Source organism: Battus philenor, unplaced genomic scaffold (genome assembly GCF_028537555.1).
Source record: "Battus philenor isolate CCGP_79_NKW_IND1 unplaced genomic scaffold, ilBatPhil1.0.hap1 SCAF_5, whole genome shotgun sequence".
Classification (NCBI taxonomy): domain Eukaryota; kingdom Metazoa; phylum Arthropoda; class Insecta; order Lepidoptera; family Papilionidae; genus Battus; species Battus philenor.
In genome coordinates this window covers 6,255,612-6,280,189 of record NW_027181715.1, presented here as the reverse complement: position 1 = coordinate 6,280,189, position 24,578 = coordinate 6,255,612, and the positions used below count along the sequence as shown (strand labels likewise).

At 31.2% G+C, this 24,578-nt stretch overlaps 1 protein-coding gene across 2 annotated transcripts; it reads right to left on the bottom strand.

Moving 5' to 3' along the window:
• Positions 1–1,251: 1,251 nt before the first annotated feature.
• Positions 1,252–23,423, bottom strand: LOC137929582 (1-acyl-sn-glycerol-3-phosphate acyltransferase alpha-like). 2 transcript variants are annotated; one of them, XM_068772602.1, is made up of 8 exons: positions 23,231–23,423; positions 20,058–20,151; positions 19,524–19,612; positions 12,049–12,182; positions 10,259–10,437; positions 4,570–4,735; positions 1,755–1,921; positions 1,252–1,371 (listed from the first exon to the last, which is right to left on the bottom strand). In XM_068772602.1, the coding sequence occupies exons 2-7, from the start codon at positions 20,145–20,147 to the stop codon at positions 1,758–1,760; spliced, it is 822 nt and encodes a 273-aa protein (XP_068628703.1). In that variant the 5' UTR covers positions 20,148–20,151; positions 23,231–23,423; the 3' UTR covers positions 1,252–1,371; positions 1,755–1,757. The 2 variants fall into 2 exon arrangements, with proteins under 2 accessions (XP_068628703.1, XP_068628702.1); XM_068772601.1 differs by having other exon boundaries at positions 23,247–23,423.
• Between the last annotated feature and the right edge of the window lie 1,155 nt (positions 23,424–24,578).

Below are 24,578 nucleotides of genomic sequence, written 5' to 3'. Positions count from 1 at the left end.
TCGCGTTAAGAATGCAGTGGATAATCTTGTACACCGGCTATGCCACGTGTTGGGATCTGATATGCTTTTAACTAGTCACTGTAATCTCGACTTTCTTATTTGGAACGATTTGATTGGTGGATTACTGCATTCTTAAAGCAAATGGTCTATTTATTGCAATAGAATGTAATTAACCACTGTCTTATGTTTCTAATTAATAATAATTTACTTTATTAATATATTTTTAAATGATTCATAAAGTTAATATGAAGAACCTTTATGTATTTCAAATATTACTTAATGAAATTTATATATACCCTCATTTATAATTAAACTATATTTCACATTTTATATTAATTATTACGTGTGTATTTGATACTAAGTTATTATAGTCCCGTAAATTAGGATCTTTCTTCTATTATTATAAATTAATATGTAAAATTTATATTGGTGTGAAGATTGAAATCTCAACATTTTTATTTAATCATTATACAGTTTATTTTTTTAAATCAATGGATTTGATGCAATAAAAATTAAGTATATGTTTTAGAAATCATGAATGTCATTTCTTCTGAACAATATGCATTGTGGACATATAATATTGTGTATGTTGACAATATCATAGCGTGCTTGAATTGCCTAAATATTAATTTAAAGCTTTATTAGTTCAGTATTGATTTAGTTATGTATACCTAGTCTATATTATGGAAAACTGCTTATTCTAATTATTAGTATAATACTTTCATCAACAAATTAAATTTAATATGAAATTCCTTTGTATTAGTGACTTTAAAGTCGTTAATTTTTAATGCCATTTTATGTTACTTTTGACTGTGATTACTTTATAAATCAAAATTTAGTTTTTAGATGTCAAGTATAATTTTAAACCAAATACACGATTGTTTACAAATGTTTAGTGAAATTATGTTAAATTTAGTTACTTACATAGTCCTGCCCTACGAAATAGAACACAGTCTAATGGCAGAAGTCATTAGAACATTTATGATTTAATATGTCAACCAGCACACGCCTCAACTATCTTGTAATATAATCTCGAACATCCTAGAAATGTAAGCATATAACCTATCGATGTAATATTTTGTAAGACATATTCTTTACAAAAAATGCTTGTTCGAAATATTGTGATACGTTTTAAGATATAGTTTGTGTCCTATGTACCAAATGTATTTTCGTCTATTTTTTCAAATTTTTCATAATATTCTAAACGCCTTGTAATAAAAATTTAAATCAAAGACTGTGTTTTATTTAACTTTTTTTATTTAATAAATACGTATTCGTTGTAAATACATGATCTGTTAATATTATAAACTAAACCACAAACATTTGAAATTATCACAGCCCCTTTTTACATAAATAAAAAAATTATATTACCTGGAACAAGATATATAACCGTTAATAACTCTAGTTATAATGACACTTCAAATGTATAAATATATTTTACTATCTATGTATTGATTTCAAGTTAACCTAAATTGGTCTGAACACATTTAATATGTTCATAATTTATATGATTAATATATGGTTTACATGAATGTTAAATAAGGCTATATGGAAATTGCGCCTTTAAAATCATGTAATTATTGTTGTTTTAATTTGTTTTTTTTTTTTGTTTTCGACCAGATGAGAGATTTAATTAAATCATGCATGGACAGTAAAAGTGATTTGTAGGCTTTTTATATATGCTCCATCGATGTACTCGTATAGAACTAAGCCATTGATTTTGTCCTAGTAATTAAATGAAAATATTCACTTACATTTTAGTCGTCTTTATTTTCTACAGAGAGCCTAAGTTTCGTCTCGGCCGAGGTCTTTGTAAATACTTCTTGCATTATCATCTGCGTGCTTTCCATCAAAGCGGGAATGTCTTCTTTGCTCAGGTTTTCAGTCTCGATCTTGGGCAATATTGTAATAATTGCCTCCCCTGAAAATAAAATATTGCATTTATTTACAAAAATCCATCATTAGAACATAATAACACAAATTGTATTTATTTTAAAAAAATCAAACAATATGTATGTAATAAAAATCAAAAACTAAAAAGCGGTAATTATTAGAGTGTCATTATTATCTCATGTGTCCTACTGTGTCAGTACAATTAGTGCTGAACTTTGGAAAGACAGGTCTCCCAAGGCGCCCTTGGATCTCTTAGATACCACACCGCGATAAAAATGTTTCTAGTCTACAAGTTATTGAGATTCGTTTTCAAAAGATTACGTTTTGTATAAAGAAAAATTACTTATTTAGAGACTATACTTTTGAGGCACGTTCTTGTAAAAACTGATTAAGGCAAGTTTCTGTTTACTTGTTTGGAAAAATGACAATTCATACTAATTTAGAACAAATGCTTGAGTTATTTTTAATGTAATAAAAATACTAAAAATCGAATATTGAAATTAAAAAATTCCCCTCTCTAAGACAACCATATTTTGGTAAAATATGACAGAAATAGAGTCGTGGATCCCTCACAACAAATAACTGCATTCATCTGACTTTTAAGGATATCATTATCGGAGTATTGTGATACACGAGAACTCTTGGTAACCCCTTTTGGTAACACATTTTTTTTTTTACTTTTTTCTTCTTTTCTGCCGATAAACGCCTTCTGCAAGCCATGACTGGTCTTTCGCTGCCTACATACAACGACTTTCCGCCACCCTAACTATCTCGTCGGTCGCATGCCGCGTCTACTCGTGGTCTCCAATCGAGAACCTTTCAGCCTCAACGGCCATCGGTTGCACGACCGATGTGCCCTACCCACTGTCACTTCAGACGAGTAATTCTTCGAGTTAGATTGGTACCCTTGGCTCTTCAGCCGATCTCCTCTTTTCTAATTCGACCTCGCATCGATACTCCGAGCATGGCTCTCTTCTTTGCTTTATGGATAAGGTTCAACCGTTTTATAAGGCCCACTATAAGCGACCACGTCTCATCTCAGTAAGTTATCACCGGCAGCACACAATGGTCAAAGACCTCTCTTCAGGCATTGCGATATTTTGGACGATATGATTTTTGAAGCTACCCGATAGCTGCCCATCCGAATTGGATTCAGCGAGTGATCTCTTTATTGGACTTACCAAGCTGAACAGTTTATCAAATGTATATATAATTCTCTTCAACGTCGAATAGCGCTTCCTGCAACTACTTCAGTAAGTATGACATTGACGTTAGTCATAATTTATACATTTACTTGAGTAATATTAATGAAATAAAACGTAATATATGACGCTTTATTTTTATTTCATTATTCCCCGCAACGAAACGATTACAATTTTAAGTAACGCTGCACAATGTTGTATTGTAATGTGTATTTCTGGTTTGAGACAATAGATGGCGGAATGCGCTTAGTCTAGACTTGTAATAAAAACGGTTATACACTACTGCACTAAGCAGCCTCTTACAAAAAAAGGATCAAGATAAAATTATGAAGTCACCACGTAGTTAAAGGCGAATCAGAGCAAATAAACACTATGCAGTTCAGAAAATAGTATTTTTACAGACAAAAAGTTGTTAATAAATAAAAACACTGTCACAAATGTGAAATAGATCAATTTTATTTTTATTTCCCAAAAGTCTTTTTTACTTATAATATCTGATAAATTAAAAATTATATCTTCAGTCTACATAAAGCAAAACTGTGAAATAAAGTACATTTAGATAATGCTTCATACCTATCACGCGTCATAAAATAATATGTAAACAAAAAGATATACAGCTTAAAAGTTAATAAATTGATTTATCTATAGTTTTTGTTTTTACTTCTTTAAAATCCATTGTTTAAAACTCATAACATATCATCATTTAAACAAAACAAAGATTGTTGTTTTATAACTAAATAAAAAAAATAAATATATTGATTATCAAAATGAGTATTTAGTCAAATTGTTCTCTTTTCGTCACACAGTGCGCATAAACATGTTTATCCGACCAATGAAAATTATCTATTATCCAAATTTTTATCATGCGTCGTCAATAACGCACATCTATCGCCATTCGAGATAAGAAGCATAACAACTGTTCGTATTAGAGAACGCCACTCCTAAAAGATAAACTGCAAATGAGGGGCAGCGGCGGAAGTTAGTGTTTTAGCAATAACAAATGACTCTTATATAACCTATACGTTCATTAAGATAAACTTAGTTTGTTATATGAATAACACAATAGATTCGTATGTTTAATTTTATGTAAAAACCGTCAACGCCATTTCAGCCATAGAAGTCCCCATTTCTAGACATAGGTCTCTTCAATAGATTTGTGATGGTCGACTTTGTGGGCTGTACTACTTTAGGCCCCAGAAGTTATCCTCTCTGTGAGCAACGTAACCTACCTATACTTCTAACTACCAATCCGCTGGGCTATATCGATTTCTTTCGTTCGTCTATGGATCTTCTCATTTCTGATTCGATCTTGTATAGAAATATATTGTATAGCCCTCTTCTTGGCTCATTGAACTACAATAGCTCATTTAATGACAATTAAATTTTTTCAAGGTTTCTTTTGCAAGAAGATGCCTGAATACCTATTTTTGAGCATGCGAACTTTATCTCTTAACAAAATAAATAATAAACTTACCAGATCCAAAGCGTAGACGTTTTTCATCCAAAAAATGATATTTGGAGACAACCACTGGCTGGATAGGGGCACGAGCTTCCACTGCCACGTGGAATGCGCCTTTGCGGAATGGCAGTAGCTTGTCACCGAGATGGCGGGTGCCTTCAGGGAAGAGCAAGAGTTTCCGCTAGAATTTGTTAAGAACTAACATTAAAATAGTGAAAAGCGAACATATTTCAAATTGGTGACGCAATGAATACAGTTATTTTCCAGCTTTAACAATTTATAACTTAAGTTAAAATTCTGATTGACATCTCTTAGAACTGTAATCACTACATCCCACAAATAACCATAAGTTTTCTCAAATACAAATTACACTTACACAACATACGTACTCTCTCCGTAACCTTCGTCTCTCTAAATAATAATTGTTACGTATATATGTGCGTCTTTTCTGATAATATTAATTAAGTACATGCAATGCCCACAATACGAATTATAGGGGGCAGGGGGGGGGGGCGTTGCTACTCGTACAATATTTATTTTCTGTCCACGATAACGTCAACGCGTTCTGAACCGGGCATAAGTTTTATTGAAATTCGTGTATTTCGTTTTATGGAAATAAAGCAAACGTTTTTAAGAAAAGAATGGAAACTTGTCAATGGAGAACCAATTTGCTCGTAAATAATAAATACGGGTGTCTGATGGCAGACATTTTTTTTTTCAAATTTAAATTAAAAATGTAATAGTTATTTTAATAAAAGCTTTGAACGATAGAATAAAAACGCGAAATTCATTTTTAAAGAGTACGTCATTCAAATGTCTTCCCTCGAGTTGCACAAAAGACGAATATTTACTTTTAAATCCGCAATAGTTCGGGGATTGTTATTGTATATCTCTTTGAGGTAGTCCCATGAAAATCAATTGGAACTAAGTCGAGTGACCTCGGTTGTCACAGGAAATTTGGAAAGCGCCCGATCAGTTCTTGGTGAAAAGCTCTGGCCGTGTATGTAGTCCTGTTGGAACTACGTGTATGATGAGAAAGTACGATAGATAAGCTCGCAAATTCAGCGAAAAAAACCCGCAATCATACGTCGATAATTCTCATTATTGACTTTTGTCGACTGGCTTCGAGCATTTTGAAAAAAAAAAAAGAGTCCTATTATCTCATTCGTGGATAAGGAATACCAAACAATTGCCCACTCTGTAGCAATGCAATGGTTTTTTAAGTTACAGTCTATGGTTGGGGGTCTTGGAAACCAGAAATGGCAGTTTTACTTGTCGACATTGCTAAGCGGAAATGAGCCCAGTCGCTTCAAAGACTAAGAAATTTGTTTTTTTTTTATATTGCGGCTTAACTATTACATAATATATACTTAGATGCTGTAATATATTCATACCAAAATTAATTTGGCAGTAAGAATTATTGTGGACATAAATTTCAAATCGATCAAGTAATATCTCTGACGTCAAAGACAAAAAAAACTTTTTACTGTTTACGTCAATGTTTCCTGTGATTAGTTCCATTAAAATCATACGCGTTGTAATCTACACACGATTTCAGAATTTACATACCAGAGGCTATTTACGAAGGCTGCTAATGGACGCACTGCGTATTCTTGACATTTATACAAGAAACATTATTTATGAATATCAATAAAATACATTTGTTTAAAATAAGAAAAAAATCTTAAATAATTTCATCATATCAAAAATAAATTGAGAGAAAGTCAAATTTTGAGACCGATAAATACATTATCCTAAAGTTAACAATATTGCTTACAATTTGAAGGTAATGAAGTGTATACAAGTAAACAAAACTGATAAAGGCCGATTTATTTTTTTTCACAGCAAAACGAATTTATCAAAGATTACTATAACTGTAGGACAATGGTTATATTTCCATTGAATGGCTTAAAAAAGGCAAAGAAAAAAAGTGAGATATTTACAAAAAAAAAGGTTACAACAGTAATTATTTCACTGACATTATTATCAATGTCGACCTCACATTAACGAGTTATCGTGCATGTCTAAACATTTGAAGGAATTACTATCTGTATTCATAGCACGAATCGCAGATCCTAATGACGCTTTCTGAATAATAAATATCACACGCTGCGACTTGATGACCCACCGTGATAGGAAATTGCCCGGTTCCTAAAGATTAATATTAACTTTACTATACAAAAAAAAAACAAAGATTCTTTCTTTCATGAATACTATTAAAACTCGTTGCCTTGACTACAAATCAAACTAAAAAATATATATTTATACGCACAATATGCTTAAGTAAGTTTTAATAAGTTTTTTTTTTTTTAATTTTATATGTTGTTATCGTCTGTCGTTAGGTTTTATAAAAACACAGCGGTTTATTAAGTAAAAAAATGATTGTTATTTATAAGATGCGTGAAAATATAAAAATCGAAATTGTTTCTTTCCGTTGCATTTCTCTATTTTTATCGGTTAAACATTAAGGTAAATTAAAAACAGGTATGTATTAGGAATTTTATGCTGGACAGAGTACACTAAAAGGAGTCCGTCAAGCCGCGCCTTTGAAGTCTGTACACATTGTGAACGATTACGTCACACATGTGTAGATATACGGTCCAACTCGGAGCACCTAGGCAAGGTTAAAGGATACACTGAGTACCAAGAGGAAAACGTGCCAGTGGAATAATTCCTCTAATATTAACTTTGACACATGTGCATTCGAAAACAACGGCCGACCCGGTTTTAAATAGTCTTTACTGACGTGTACGGGCATTAATACAACTGAATTGAGTCACTCATATGCTATTGCGAAACATTCACATTGCATATTGCGCAGAAACACTTTGACAATCAAGTTCAAAATACATTTGGTAATAAGTACATACGTTTTATAACCTTATAAAGAATCAAAGTACTTTTACGAAGGGCTAAAAATAAAGTTCAGCGGTTGAACTTGGCCTTTATTCTTTAGGTTAATTATAATTGCAAACAAAGCCGTTAATGTGAACTTAACAGTTTTGTTTTATAAAATTGAACACTCTTACATTTTAATTTCATAAAATTGTCATTTCTTTAAACCTTTATTATTAATACTCTAACATATTACTATTACGCGATCCAGCCCTCGAAAAAAACTTGTAACTAGGAATGTTAAAAAGTTATTGATCCATATAAACAGAGATCTAATGCAAATTTATCTTAAGGCAATGATTGGGCTTACAGAAAGCAATTTTGTTGAAATTTATTAATAGAAATGTTACGTCGAAATAATAGTGGACATCCATATAGCGCGCTGAATAAATGCTCGCTGGGACTTTAAGTTTGTGGAGTGAAGACCACGCATCGACCACAAGGTGAACAGATGACCCCTTATTAAGATCGTTGAAAGACGCTGAGTGCATGTCGCTTCTTACCGGCCCTATCGTAAACCTATGGAGGATACCTATGTCCGGCAGTACACGTCCTATGGATAAAACGACTATCAAATAAAATTACATATACATTAATTCACATTAAAGTTTGGGCTATGATAGGAAAAATTTTTTAATAGAACAAATTCCGAGATCATTGAATTTAAGACTTCCACTGTGAGAGTTAAAAAAACATTATTAAAAATAGGCAAATAAGACGGTAATTATATATATCAAAGAAATAACCTTGACCTTTTTATGTTTTTAAATAGTGTGCGATTTCTGGTTTGCCGATCGTTAATTTAAATTTAGTGATTATAAGCAACTTCTTATAACAACAGTTACGAAAACTTTTCTTTTATACAACCAGTGTAACAACGTTTTCAAAACTTTAAACGCTCTGACAGTTCTAGCGCCAACAGTTCATTCCTCGTGCCTTAGACACGAATTAGTTTATACGCACCAACAACATTTGCAAATATTTGTTCATCCTCAATAATTACGTTCTAAAAATATTTAGACAATAACTAATTTATACCTTACAGTAATACATTTTCCACAAATATGCGATTTTAGAATGTTGTTGCTTGTTTACTACCCCGCATTATTCCGTACAAGTTTTTCTGCGCAGCTAGGAAATTCGAAATAATATACATATATATTATAGTAAAAAGTGTCCTTTTGTTAAACTATATATACCCTCAATGAAACGACCTCCATGATTCATTAACGTAAAATAACTATTTAAATAAGTCTCAGATAGACTGTAAAAGTGAAATAAATTAGGTGCTATTTTATATTTATTTAATTACTTTCCACTTAAAAACATCTACATTAACGACTTGTATACATGTGAAGAATACCAGAAGAACCCAAATCGAAAGAAACTTGAATTAGATTTAGTTCAACAAGTATCAACTTATAGCTACAGATGTTCCAAATGAGCTCTGAGAGTCCACACAAACTCAGACGTTTGTTTAAATATATCCTTGATAAACATATTTAATAATATACCTATAAGGTATGACTCATTCGTTATTCACGTAAATAAAATCAGATTGTTTACACCAATTAATAAGATTATGCGATTTAATAATAATCGAAGTATCAAGGTCTACGGGGCCATGACATCAGGGTTAAATTCATTTCCTCGTTGTACTTAAATTGTGCTTTTTTTCGCCGATAACTTTTTAAAGACCCTTTAGATAATGAGATTATTATAAGCTTCGCACAGATAATCAAGGTATTCTAACAGAATTTATGATATAATTACAACTGTAATTCTATACTAAACTTCTGTAATGTAAAAGGCGGAAGAAGGCCTTGATTTTAAAATTTAAATACTTAGTTTTTTAATATTAACTATTTAATTTCTTTTACTGTATTTTACTTAAATTTTTCCTAAGAGAATACAAAAAAACGTTCCGCTCCACGTTTGACTAGAGGACACAGCCGCATTCACAGTTCGAAACAACAATATAATAAACAGTCGATATAGATAATCTACTTATTTATATTGTTTATTGCTTCCAGTATCTGTTTTGGTGCGTCGTAAATATTATGCTTATAGAAACGCAATTGGTTTTAACTCCTCATTAGACATACATTACAATATCTGTGCATTGTGCGGTAAAAATAATGCTAAAAAGCAAAATCCAACCAGAATTTTACTTTTCGGCGCAATATGTCAAATGAAATGCCGCGTGTACACCTAGAGATAACATGTTCGGGCATTTCATACCAATGGGATGCTACATAGAAATATGCCACAAAGGTGTGTTTTTTGCGGATGTCGAAACTAAGATAATTACAATAGTTTCAACACTCGCAAAAAAAACTGTAATGTTTTCGGCTACGGTTGAGAAATGCATATGCTAATAGGTGACAGATATCGATGCTGTGACGGTACCAACCTTGACCTCTAGAAACAGAGACCTTCTTACGTCCATAAGGTTCACATGAATTTACTTCGGATCATTTATAATGACCACGCATGAACGTCATGAGTAGAATTCTAGAGGAACTCAATATGATAGAAACTAAAACAATTTGATTTTCGTCCATAATGACTCAAAATTAAAGCTTCGAGGGTTTTTAACGGATCTTGAATCGAAAAAAGCCTACTAATTAGTCGGGTTTCTTTTGTCTTTTTTTTAATAATTCGCCTAATATCTTTTTACACACTAAGATTACTCAATCTTTTTTTTTTATAAACTTTTTAAATTCCATCAATAAAGCTGGCAAGTATCCTGTGTATCAAAGTAGAGTTATAGACGGATGGCAACTTTAATTGTTTTGTATGTGTTTACCTTGTGATCCTTTACAGCGATGCTCTGTTGTCCAAGAACGGAGTGTGCTGATCGGGCTCCACGGTCGATGAACACCGTGCCCCAGAGCCAAGCGGCAGTGCCAAATGGTGCCAGGTACTGGAGCTCCCTTTTAGACACTACTGTGCATCGTGCCATAAGTGGCCAGAGTTGTGCCAACACTTAAAATAAATTAAGAAATCAATTTAATTTCATGTAATACCACCAACAAAAAAAATTAAATTTTCAAAAATAAAGTGTCCTAGTTTCAAAGAAAAAGAATCCATGGACAAATGACGAAGGCTAAAGATAAATAGTGCATTGATTATTGAGATGTTTTGTAACTTTGTTCAGAAATTTTGAAACGAAATTTTACATTATATATCAACTCACGGCTCACGTACCTAATGCGGCTTTTTAACGATTATTTGTGGCTCTCGTTAAATGTATCCGAGTGCGTTTTTTATTTCAGCGTTATATATTTTAAATTACTAATAAAAAATAATTATTTACCAAATTTTAAAGAAATTTGTTTTTCAACAGTAATGACTTTAATATTTTTTATCAGTTTTTTGTACATAAGTTTCATAAAATACAATTTTTGTTGACTTTTTAGTAACTTTAACTTCGCATACATTAAAACACGCCAAAATTTGCATACGGTTCTTGAAAATTTTATTTGTGGGAAATGGCTCCAAGTATCCCTGTTATATGTATCATAAATATAAATAATTTTTTTAAATTTTGACTAACAATTTAAATACACTCATTTAGAGACAAAAAGTGAATAAAGGGTATTTACGTTAAAAACACAATTCAATATCAATAATTCTATTATAACCGTAGCAGTACATCATATTGCTATTACCACATTCTCTAGGTTTTGGAAGAACGCTAGAAAGCACCACATCAGGAACCTCGAAATGTAAAATTACTTATTTCACCGTACTGGGACACCAAACTCTAGAGTTCCTTCCACGGATGTTTCATGTTTAAGTGAACTATCATTAAATATGCCATTGAAAGAATAAATTGAAAAAAAAAATCTACAAAGCAAATTACATACAATGACAGCAAAGGATTCATTGTTACAGCTTGTGGTACATCAATTGTTTACGACAGAGCAATCACCTACTTAGCGGCAATGCGTTTAGATATCAACTCTGTACATAAAGTACTCATGTTTCAATTGCGTCACTTTACATTAACAATACACAACATCTAGGAACATAAATTTGTCTAAGTACAAATAAATTATGTTTAGGTACTTATATTATTATTTTTACCACAATAGATTCTTCTTCTCTTATTTCTGTTATTAATACTAAAAATTATAAGTACATAGATGTGTAATTTATTATTTATTATAAAACTCGAAAATAAACAAACAAAAACGTTTGTTATTTAATTAGAAAAATCACAGACATTTAAATATGTTTTATTTCGAACGTAATAGCTATAAAGCTTATACCGGTAGCCCAAAAAGACCTCCAAATAAAGGTCAAAGCCCTCGGAAATAAGAAAGTCGGAGACAGTTAATTGGTAAAACTGGTTTAATTCCTGCCAAACTTTCATAACTCTGTTATTTTAATTGTTTAACTATTATACTAAGTACGTGTAATATTTTTATTATCACTTTTGTAAAAAGTAATATATAAAAATGATAACTGTAGTAGGCCTTTTCATTTATTATCATAAAAATAATTTATCATTGCGATATGATTGCATGATATCATTGATATTAAAAATTTTAATAATCGTAATAAATACTTGGTTAAGGAGGTTATATTCACCGTAAAGGTCGATACTGCTCTGATGATTAATCAGCACGACAGCACCTCGTGAGTCATCCACATTTTCCAGACCACGGACCGTCCATCTGATTCCCAAGAGTCTTGAAGTTAACCTTCCCAATGCTGCTGGTATCCTACAGGAATAAACAGCATATTTATAAAGCATTCGTTACCAAACAATGAAGAATTTTTCTCCGAATACATGTTAAAAGTAAACCTATATGTATATATATAAAAGTACATAAGAACTCTAGTGTAAATTGTTAAGTTATACAAATTTTAATTTATAACTAAAACTAAATATTAAGGTCATGGTTAAAGTGACAGGAAATAATGATATGTTCGGCACGTTTTCCTTCTGTGACACAATCAAACCATAAATACTACTGTTTTACCTAACCAGGTTTAAATTACATTTGAGAAACATTGTATCTATTTATATATATTTTATATCTATGTGATTTGCAACAATATATTTCTTAATTTTAATACGTGAATGTAATGTACCCAAGACTTTGTAAAAATTATGAGATTTGGTTCTTGTAATCTGAACGAACACAACAAGCTTTGCTTATAGAGGATAAAAATTATGTAACTTTATTCTTACAAATAAAGAAAACCAGAAATGAAAGTCGTTTCTGCCGACATATTTTACAGAAAAACCGATTAATATTTACCTCTCCGGCATTGAAAATTTGTATACTAGACTGCAAAAGGTTGTTGATAACGAAGGTGATTATATTGTTGATTAGAAATTAAAACTTGTCAAAAATGTAGTCGTGTGAATTAAACTTGAGAAAGGGACATTACTTTCGTCTCCCTAATATAAACATTGACTTGACATATGTTTATACCAATTAACTAAATTCGTAACTTTTTTGATAGGAAATTTTTGCACTTTTTGATCGTTTATTTTCAATGCTGGTTACGCCCTTCCTAAAAAGCCTTTCTCGAGTATTCGACGAATTAATTCCACAGGTCTCTATGACCTACTTTTCTGAGGCCTTCCATTATTGTGAAGTCCGTCACCACTCCCACATAGTCCGACCATGGGATTGATGATCACCCTTTTGTTTTCTTTATCACTAATCGGGACTCTAGACAACTAGGTAATCGTGACTAGTTGCCTGCCATTTTTAAAACATATAGTCTTAAATTATATGAATATTAAAGAAAACCCTAATTTGATATAAACATAAGCAGTATTCATACTATATTAAAAGAAATATCAAAATATCCTGTTGTAATTTAATCTTAGATTGCAGGTGTTTTTCTTAATATTACTGATTAAAATTAAGTCGTTGATATTTTGCGCGGCCTTGGCCATTTTATTAAAGAAGATATTTCATCAGATAAGTAGTAATAAAATGTAGACAGAAATCTATATCATATACACACTTATATACAATGTATATATATGTATATATATACATATATATGAAATTAGAAAATTGAAAACCAAACGCTAACAATAAAAATAAACGTGACATAGTCATAAAACACAGCACATACACAAGTATTGCCAATAAGCAGTCATGTTAAAACTTGCTTTCATTCTGGCTTCATTTAATTATTTGAAGCTTACCCTTACCCTTCTAAAGGTTATAGAATTCATAAGATCTATCTTTTCAAACACGTTCTATTAATCAAATCATTCTAGTTATTAGTTATACATAATATTATTATATAAAAAAAATTACTCAAAATCAAAATGGCACGCCAGTAATTGTCAACATTATTAATAAAGGAATAAAAACGTATATTTACATACGTTAACTTAGAACAAAAATGACCGACATAACCAAGCATATTGGTTAATTTAAAATAAGCAGTAGGCTGTTTACATAACACTGTAGCACTGCAGCACTGGTGGCTGCTGGAGCCTTAATGGTGGCCTGTTTCTAGAACGATGACTACGGATCACCCACAAGATGTACAACCTTGTTAATATCATCGAAAGACGCTGGATGCACACCGCTTAGTCTCATTCCTATTGAAAATCTATGAGAGAGGTCCGTGTCTACAATTACAAATAAATATATAAAAAATATCAATAACCATTCGCAAATTATAGTTACAAAAATTATTCAAGACTTATAATATCTCCCTATTACTTTAGTTCTCGATGATGTTAAATTTAACTAATTTATTTTTTAACTTCACGTAAACTTAAACTACAACATGAAACTGGTGCGTGTCTTATGAGTATAATATTTATGCAAATTGAATACTAAAAATAAAGTACAATATCAAACAAACAGAATAATTACAATTCAAGATGAAAACCAAGAGTAGATTAATCGATGGTTAATTCACAATCAGAAATAGTGCAACCAGCCTGCCTCGATCAGCTGCATTGTAGTTAAATGTTGTATGTATTAGCATAGTATGTACATTTGCTGTTTGTACTCTTAATACTAAAGTCCATTGTGTACATGCTCGCCCATATCAAAACAACTATTTACTATTAATTGTAAAACATCTTTCTCAGTAAGTTATTATTATAATATTATGAGATATAAAAGATACATAAACTTTAAACAGTTCGTTTTGTTAATTTATCTATATGCGACTTATTAAACTCGCACCTACCACCACCACATTTCCAACTGGACCAGTAGTAATTGGTTTTTTTGATTGGACATTCAGCGTCTTCTAATGACTTTGATAAGATCGTCTGTCCACCTTTTGGGGGTGACGTCCTAGGATGTGGCTATCAGTCCGTGGTTTCTACTCCAAAACCTTATGTCCTTAACGGCCCTCTACTCTGCGCGTCATTAGACTTGACTACCGCCACTTCTAATTGCCAATACGCTGGAATGTGTCGTTTATTTCGATCATCTAGATAAAAGCCTCGTTAAGCGACTGTTAGCTTGCAAATAAGGTCCAGAGTGAAATATCACATTAAAAAAAAATCGTTAAATATGTATTCGAATATCTACTCGTATCTGTAGCTGTTGCAATACTCGATGTATTGATGATTCAACCGTGATAGATCCTCAGACCTCTGAAGTATCCTTAACTGGGAATCAGATTTTATTAAGAAGTGATCAATTAATGGGACCATATTAATAGGAGCGGAATGGTAACCTTTGTTTAGTAAAAACGCTCCACGACAAGTCACTTTAAGTAGTAAATTTATTGTAATTGCTCTGTAATTGTGCGCCGTGTCAAGTGTTCGCACTTGAGTACAATTATATAGGCATGTGGGCGCGCCAGTACAGCGTAACTACAGAACTATAAAATATTTATTTTACAAATCAGTACTATCTGTAAAGAGTTTTACCTTTCAAGTTTCACTAATCATATTAATGTATTAATATCAATAAATCTAAAAACACAGGTGTAGGAAGATTTGTTTTAAGAATACAACGGTGAAAGGAAACAAATTTCATCAATCAGTTTTATTCACAAAAAATAGTGCTTAGCTTTTATATAATGAAAAACTACCAAAGATAAAAAAATTCTCATATTACTAGTTAGAAATTATCATTTCGTGTTCGGTGAGCAGTATCTTTGTCTTTCAACTTTTATTGTTGTTTTTTTTTTTACATTTCAATTGGATTATTGGTTCTCAATTATAAGATTCTATGAAACCGTAACACTAAAAACATTGATATTAGAATTAATATTTAACATAACTATCGATATGTTGCAATAAAATCTAAAGGCATAACCTGCGCACCACATACATATTTTTTATTATTTGATTTGCATTTTTTTATATTTTCGATGCGCTATCTTTCTTACTGGCCTATTACCAACCACCATTTTTCGATTCAAAAGTGTCTTTGATAATCATGTATGTATAATGAACCGACACTACAAAATCATGTCAGCCAGTAAACGCCTACTGCATGACATAAACCTCCTCCAAATTTCGCCACGATGATCTAGCAACTTCCCGCGACCTTGAATATGTCGTCCGTCCTCTTAGTTGGGGACAAAACTACAACTTTATGCAAATAAGCATCCGAGTGATAACTCTTTGTTAAAACAAAGCTTCCCCACCAGTCAACAGTGGACATTTTAATTTAATGACGGAATCAATTGTTGTTTTAGTTCAGTGGTGATATAGACTAAGGTAATAATAACTTTTAATACAGTTAAAATCGTGTATGTAACATTTAATTTTCGATAGAACAGAAGCTGTTCGATGCCAAAGAAAATTATAGATTTTTTTTAATTACTTCACGATTTACTTTATTATCGGGACCCAATGAGTCCCGGTAGCAGATAACCAAACCTAAATTAACCTTCGTAAATATTTCTCTTTTGAAATTATTAGTCAAGTGTATATATACATAAAAATTAATTCCTTTTTCTCTTGGCCACGCCATAACAGGAATACTTTACCGATTTTAATTATTCTTTTTCATACAAATTTCTTATTTAAAAAAATTCGAATACGCAATTTAGAGTTCGCTATTAACTTTGCAAAATCACGAACTGCAATTAAATATTGTGGTTTAGTAGGTGCAAGGGCTACTGTTGTTTACTGTTGTTTCAATCACAAAATTTATTTATTTCACATTTAATGTATAAAGACTCAATTTGAAATAGGTTACATTAATTTAATTTCTCCGTTAGAATGCAGCAGGTCAATAACGTCTAGCAGTAAACTGTAGGGACTGCTTGTAAAGTATAAATACTTCTTATTATTAATAACACATTAATTTTTGTTCTGGCCAACAAATATAAAAAAAACGAAAACCATTTTCGGCTAAATAAAATACTATATTCCTTTAATGTTACAATAATAGAAATAAAATTTCTGTTTCAAGGAGAGAAACTTGAATCATGCATTCATTAAAAACCAAAACTCGTTATAATAAAATATATTTTTCCTTATTAGGATACATAATAAGTTTCTAGCCAAATTATTTTATAGTGCTGGAATCAAAATAATTTATGACTTATAAAAAAATACAATATGAAGTTACATCATAAAATTACATAATAAAATTTTATTTTATTTGCTTGTATATCTAATTATGTATATATCTAAGCATCATTGAAAATTATTACTAAAATAATATTGAATTAAGTAATCAGTATCTTTCAAGGAAATGCATGCCCACAAGTTGACTAATAAAAAAAAACAGTAGGTTTAATGCAATCATGCAAATAAGTGTTATTGTCTACGTAGCGAAAATCCAATTACGCATTCTATTGTTATTATAGGTATATAAAAATATTACTTTGTGTTTCTAAATTCTATACAAATGTACTTTTTCGTAATAATTTAACGATGACCTATTTTAATTAGTTCACTTACTTTTAAAAATTGTCAACTACATTTTATCTTTGTACAGAAACGTTTTATTATCAATGTTTAATATCAAATTATCATGTCACTATTTCCGTGATGATTAAGAAACACTCCGATGATGTGATAATACTGATGAATATTCTTTGGAATAGTAAAAATAAAGTTTAGCCGCATAATTTAAAACTCGTGTATGATGAACTACTAGCAGTTATGATGATGAATGAATCGTCATCGTAATGTCGGCCGATAGACGCCCACTGCAAGGCATAAGACCTGCTCAAAGATCGCTACGATGACCGATCAGGCCCTGCCAGCATCTAGCAACTTCCTGCGACCTTCACTATATTGTTGGTCCACCAGGCGGTGGACCCCCCACTAGGTGGACCAAATAATGTCAATTAATTTCAGAAAGCAAAAAATTAATGTATTGGCTTTTATTTTATTCTAACTTTCTGCCTTTGCATTGTAAAATTAATATTTTACGACACATATGGCGTCATACCAGTAATTAAAAACATCTGATAATTATAGAAAAATAAAATATTATAATGTGATAGAAATCTTCAAGCTTTGTTCTCAGACTTTGTAAAAAGTTGTCTGAAGCACTTGAGAATTTTATACGGTGTACAATTGTTCACTACGCTTAACATGTTTCGGCGCACAAAAATCACAACATATTCAATAGCTAATAAAAAATAATGTAATAATGTTTATATATATATACCATCATCATTATTATTTTAGCCTAGGACGTTAACTGCTGGAAGTAAACCTCCCATGTAGATTTCCAACAACGCTAATTGGAAACCGACAGCATCCGGTGTCTTCTGATGATCGTGACGTAGATTACTTTCGGTTACACACTACGTGACTCTCTTCGACCGACAAATCCCATGGAAGTAATCTGTCAAGTATCTCGGAGTCACTGTCGACTCAAAGCTCCACTCCACGTCATTTATCGAGAACGTAAGAAACAAAACCGCCTTCATATTGGGTAGACTAAAGTTGTTTTTCAGATAGGTGTCAAGAAGATACTTCAAAGACGTCGAACACCATTCTTATAAACTAACTGTCACAGAGGCCAATTAAATACAAAGGTTTGCTCTATACTTTACTACCTTCCTACAAATTAAACACACAAAAAAAACTAGACACACCCATGAAAGCGAGCTACTAGAAAGAAGAAACCCAAGAAAGAAGTAAATTTTAACAACGAGTGCTGCAGAAACCGCGAGGAACGAAGACTGCTCTTCCAGATATAGGATAATACCAGAAAGGACTATAAAACAGTGTACCCAAGTCGCATAGACGCGGGCACAGCGTCTTTCAACCCCACCTCCGCGCATAGCACAGGCGATCCGGAACTCGTAACCCACCTTCGATCGCCGAGTAGTCCTCGCTTTAGTCTCACATTATACCTTCGTGCAAATATATTCGTTCATTGTTGCGAAATCGAGTTAGTTTCATTTTGTTAACTTCACGGACCCTTCAATTCCGCGAACTCTTATCTGATCAAGCTACATAAACTTGCCAGGGCAGCATTAATATTAATAGACACAATATGGATGCGCCACATAACATCTAATAATAGGAGAAATTTATCTTCGATGACTTTCGTTCATCTCTGGATCTCCTCTTTACCTCATTCTTTCTCCATGGATCGTTGAACGAATTACTCGTATATGTGTAAAATTTAAAAATTATGAGATACTGTAAGAATTATAACATACCGCATTCATTAAATTACGCACATTTAAAAATTGATTTTAATTACCGTCATCTGATTGTAGCTTTAGGTTATATAGCGAGTATTAAAAATTAAATGACAAAAAAAATTTTAACTCTGTCATATATTACGCCGTTCATTATTTTCCACTAACTATTGCTAAGTCACGTAAAGTAAACAAACTTATTATAAAAATCATTTCTAACAAAATGCAAATTTATTATTAACAGCGAATATTCTATGACGTAAATAAAATAAGGAATAAAACTACATCTCACTGACAGAATTGCCTTACTCACGCTATGCTCTGAGTAAACATTCTGGACGTACCTTGTGTTTGTAAATACATTATATTATATATTGACCGATTCGAATTTCATCATTAAATATAACTTGTAAATACGTATATAATTAAATGGTAAACGTAGAAAATTTTATTTAATTAATGAACAAATAAAAAAATTAAAGAATACTTACAAAGCATTCCTGGGATCAAATGGACGAATTAACATAAATGGTAAAGGTAACGAGGCCGAAAATAAAGAAAGCACGATGAACAAAGTAAACTGCAAAAGAAGAAATTAAAATGGATTGTGATTAATACTTTCGCCGAGTCTTATAATCATATCATATTTAATAAAGAAATACCTTTCGGTTTTTTTTTATATTTATTGGAAACAATCTATGTTGCGTTCATTGTATATTATTGTTTCATTAAAACAAATTCTATTTAGGTTCGATGCTAATTTATAATTTGTTTTAAACAAAAATATCTCTAGAAAAAATAAAAAACGCGAAACTTTCATTAAGTTTTTTTAGTAAAAATCGTATATTTTTAAAAACAGATGAGCTCTCAATGTACCACAGAACTGCTTAAAAACTTTTCACATTTTATATGTTATTTATATACAAAATAACATGGCCAAAATAATTTATTATAAATAAAATTTTTCAATAATTAAAAGAAACAAAGCAAAAGATATGCTTTTAATAAAAAAAAATATATTTTACCTTTATGTAATATCTGGCGATAGAGCTGATTGTGAACAGTATAATGATTAACGCCATTATACAACCCAAAACAACATTAAAGGCCGCCATTGTTCTGTAAACAAAATACAAAATATCAAAACGTTTAAATTTGGAACGGAATACATTAAATTAAAAATTAAGTTGAATGCTGAATTCGATCTGCACAATTTTTGTATCTTGTGCACATGTATTACTACAATTTGCAGACGGAAAGTAATTTTTCTCAACCTTCAACCTGATGCTGACGCTGACATATGCGTTATTGTATACCTGTTTGTAGAAAGTAAACGTTGGAGACCAGTACCTGACTTTCACTTTCATCTTAGTTGCTTTTATACTTCGGCGCTTACACAAAGCAACTTGTATGTTTTTTTATTAAAATTAAAATATGAAATTAATGAATGAATAAATTATGATAATAAAAAAGAAACAACTACAATAATAGATGAATCTTTTCAACAATACCGTTAACATTACGACACGATAATATATAACGATTTTTTTAACAAACTTATATTGTAATTTACATACAATTTATTGACAGAAACAATAAATAAAGAAGATTTAAAAAAAAAAACGTTGGTAGCCAACTGACGTGAACGAATTAATAATACAGAATATTCGGTAGGTTCACAAAAATACATTTTAATTTAACAAGTTAAATTTTTAATGAAGTATTACACTGGTATAATAAAAAAAATTGTCATTTTATTGTACCGACATACACCTGCTTACTTTCAAAATCAAAAACTATGTGTATAAGAATAGATGAAGTAGTCTCTCCTGATTTTTTTAATTTGTGACGAATACTGCTTGTTTGTTGACATACATAGCTTTATCGGGTATGGACTAGCAGACGGTTTAATGTGCTGAGTTTAAATATCTCTGCAGCAACTAGAGACAACTACCCTCTAGTAATAATCGCACGGCCTAACGCAGTACGAGTTGTTTTTTTTTGCTTGTTATTTAAAAATAAGTTTTAGGTCAACGTCAGCCATCGTCCTTCTTTAGAACAACTAGGTTAAAAAAACAACCGAGTATTCAATGTGGATGTGGAATTGTTGGTTCATCCGTACGTATCGACTTTGACTTTGCGGTTTCAAGATGCGGAAAAAGTGGTGGCAGAGTTCAAAAATGCGTGTAAAAACACTGCTTCTCACAATGGTTTATAATACGATGCATACATTTTCTAGGGGACTACTTTGAAAAACAATTAATCATTTACAAGTTCATAGGTTATACTAAACAATGCCCACGAAGTACTATAGCGCTGTATGACTATTATTTAATAATTATTATAATGGGAAATTTTATTTTGTCGTGTTTTATTTCTAGAATTTTATTTTAATATAATTGTATTACATAATACAGGAACTACCTTGAACAATAACTCTTATAATATAAGGAATTTTTACAACTACAAAGTTGATTACAGCACTAGTTACAGTTTTTAGTAACGGAAATGTCATATGAGTGGAAACCGCGACAAGTTCTACCAAATTATTTTTAACTATTTAAACATAGTAATTATCAAGCACATGAATTGCCAAAGTGGTCCAAGTGAAACCCCAGGGGTCCTCAACGGAAGACCCGACGGGGAGAGTTGAAAAAACGGGGGTCCACGAAAATGTATCTGCTTTCGATAGTTACGAACCCAAATGATGGCTTGACTTCAATAATCGAAGTAGGCAGATAATATTTTAAGAAGCTTAGCGACTATTACTTGTTAACTTTTATTTCGAGGTATGTATTCAGCCGCAACGCAAATCTCCGCAGATCTAATCTTCACATTTTTTTAAATGTAGCTGCGGGTGGTCCACGGGAACCAGCAAGCAGCTTATCCACGAGAAAAGAGTCTTGGAACCTCTGATTTAACATCCTATATATATACATATCAGTAATTTTATTGTTCAAGTAAAACAAATACTCAAACACCAATATTCCGATCTGATACACCTGTTAGAAATACTTCTTTTGATGCCTTTCTTCTTCAACCTTTATTAAATCATAATAGTAATCTTAAATCCTGCGTAACTATTATAGAGCAATCTGATATTTTTCTAGTTTTGTATATAAACCTTACATAGTATATTAAATGAAATTATGAATATCTTGGTTTAAGCGTGCATGCATGCATGATGCAGATAACCTATATAACGGAGTTAAGATACGATAAAATCAACATGCTAACAAAACGTACTTTCCGGCATGAATAATAAATTGCATATTTTCTCTCATTTTGATATTTCACTTTATTACTAAACAAAATCTTATCTTTGCATTTTATTGTTTTAAGGAAGCATTGCTTAAAAATATAACAGAAGTATCCACAAGTTCAAGAATAATAATAACTCAAGTGTAATAATTTTTATACTGAAAAACCATCATCATTGACCAATAGAGATATAAAATAGCCGTATCCATTCGTCAGACTTCCTTATCCCGATTTAAATTGACCAACGTAAGATAATTTGCCGACGTCGTCAGCAAATACCTCTAAAATGAAAAATACGTGTTTGTCTTTGCTTTAAAAGTATTGGCATAAATTTAATTTACATATTATTTTATTACAAACTAGGTTTATCCCCGTTCACACATTGCTGTGTATATATTTCGTGTAATATTGCAACGTACAATTACATGTAATTAAAATCTGAACAAAGAGGCAATTTTGATATTTCAAACATAAACTCAAAACAAATTCACGGCGATTGGATGTATGGTTTTTTGAATTTATCTAGCACAGACAGACAAACAGATACATTCATTTATAGACAGATAGATGGATAGATAGATTTCTACTTGTCGAGGGATTTACACCGCAAAAAATTTGTTTTAAACCCAAAAATTTTCAAAACAATCATTGTTTTTAGACGATTTGGAAACAAAGATATTAAAAAAATTAAAAGTAACGTGTAGATTTTGAAACTCTAAAGGTTTTTACAGAAATATAACATAGAATAACTGAATACTCTAAATAAAAAAATATAAACAGAAATTAATAATTTTAGACAGTTACGATAATCTACTTATTTGGTTATATCGATGTTTTTGTTCCAATTCGGATGAATATTTTGTCATGAACGTGTTAAAAATCTTTATCATAATCCATAGAACAAAATTATACTGCCGCCAAAATTAAAAAAATTTACCAATTGTCATACTCACTAATTTGCGAAATCTCCACTGTTCTGTAACTTTTTAATCTTAATGTAACAATATTAATAACATTTATTATTTAAAAAGAAGCTGTTTTAATATAACACGTGACACGAGTTACTATTTTGACCATCTACCACAATCCACCAACTCGACCGGTGGAATGACATCGACTAACTAATGTAACGCCGTTGCCATTGCGCGCCTATACCGCCGTGCGCGTCATCATTCGAATCTACGATAACTTATGATAAATACCAGCGCACACCAAGCTAGTGTTTTTTCTTACAATGCGATCGATGCACTTCTATAAATTACCGTTTATCACAGAACTTTGGATTTTAGATATTTATTTGATAAGCATTGATTATTATACAAAATATCTAACCGATAATCTGAGCGATGAAAAATAATAATTTTAATATTTCTTTAACAAATTTATCTATATTCTATAAAAACAATGTTATTCATCAAAATTAATATATATTAATAATATAAATTCATACACAAATTAAATATTGAAAAATTAATTTTTCGCCAGTACAATATACTTAAAACGAAAATATATTATATACCTTTGTTATTTCAAAATGTTTACGTCTACTATTTTAGACTTGACAAATCTTACCGATGATTAAACGTTTTTACTAGCAATAATATTTTTAAGTGCTGATGGTGTAATGTAAAAACCATTGCTTTATCTAAAACTCTTTAACGAGTTGAAATTACCAATGAAGCATTGATGATATTTAAAAAAAAAATGAGTCAGTTTATAAAAAAAAATTTCTCTTTTCTAATATTAAATAGTGCTAAGGTACCTAGTAAGGTACCAGGTAAGCTAGTAAAATTACTTTACTAGTGTTACAAAACTGGGAGTAGCAGAGATCATTGTAACAGACATTACGTTAAATTTAGTTATCTTTCATCATTACCATCACTTCAGCCGTAGCCTTTGCTGGATTGCCCCATAGATTTTCAATAGGAGCGGTAGGAAGTGGCCTGCATCAAGTATCTTCCGTCCTCAGTAATTTGATCTACTACCACTACAACTTGCCAGTCTGCTAGGTTTTGTCGGTGTTACTTTCGTTCATCAACAGATTTTACTGATAATACGATACGCAATAATGTTAAAGACAAAAAAGAAAATTTACCGCGAAAACAATTTAAGTGAAAACGGTACACTAAATTAGAAAAGATAGTAATTCGAAATTTTTGTTTACATTTAATGGAAAAGCAAAAATTAATGGAAATGATAACTGGCATTACAGTAACATAGTTTTAGATTGTGCCATGTGATCCACAAAGCTGTCTCTTACTTTTTAAATTCTTTATATTTATAAA

Bases quoted from the DNA above. Each gene is read 5' to 3' on its own strand.
- LOC137929582 (XM_068772602.1), bottom strand. From the start codon at position 20,147: ATGGCGGCCTTTAATGTTGTTTTGGGTTGTATAATGGCGTTAATCATT. The intron at 19,613-20,057 runs GTAAAATATATT...CTTCTTTTGCAG, and splicing joins TCGCCAGATATTACATAAAG to TTTACTTTGTTCATCGTGCT. The intron at 1,922-4,569 runs GTAAGTTTATTA...TTTTATTTTCAG, and splicing joins ACGTCTACGCTTTGGATCTG to GGGAGGCAATTATTACAATA.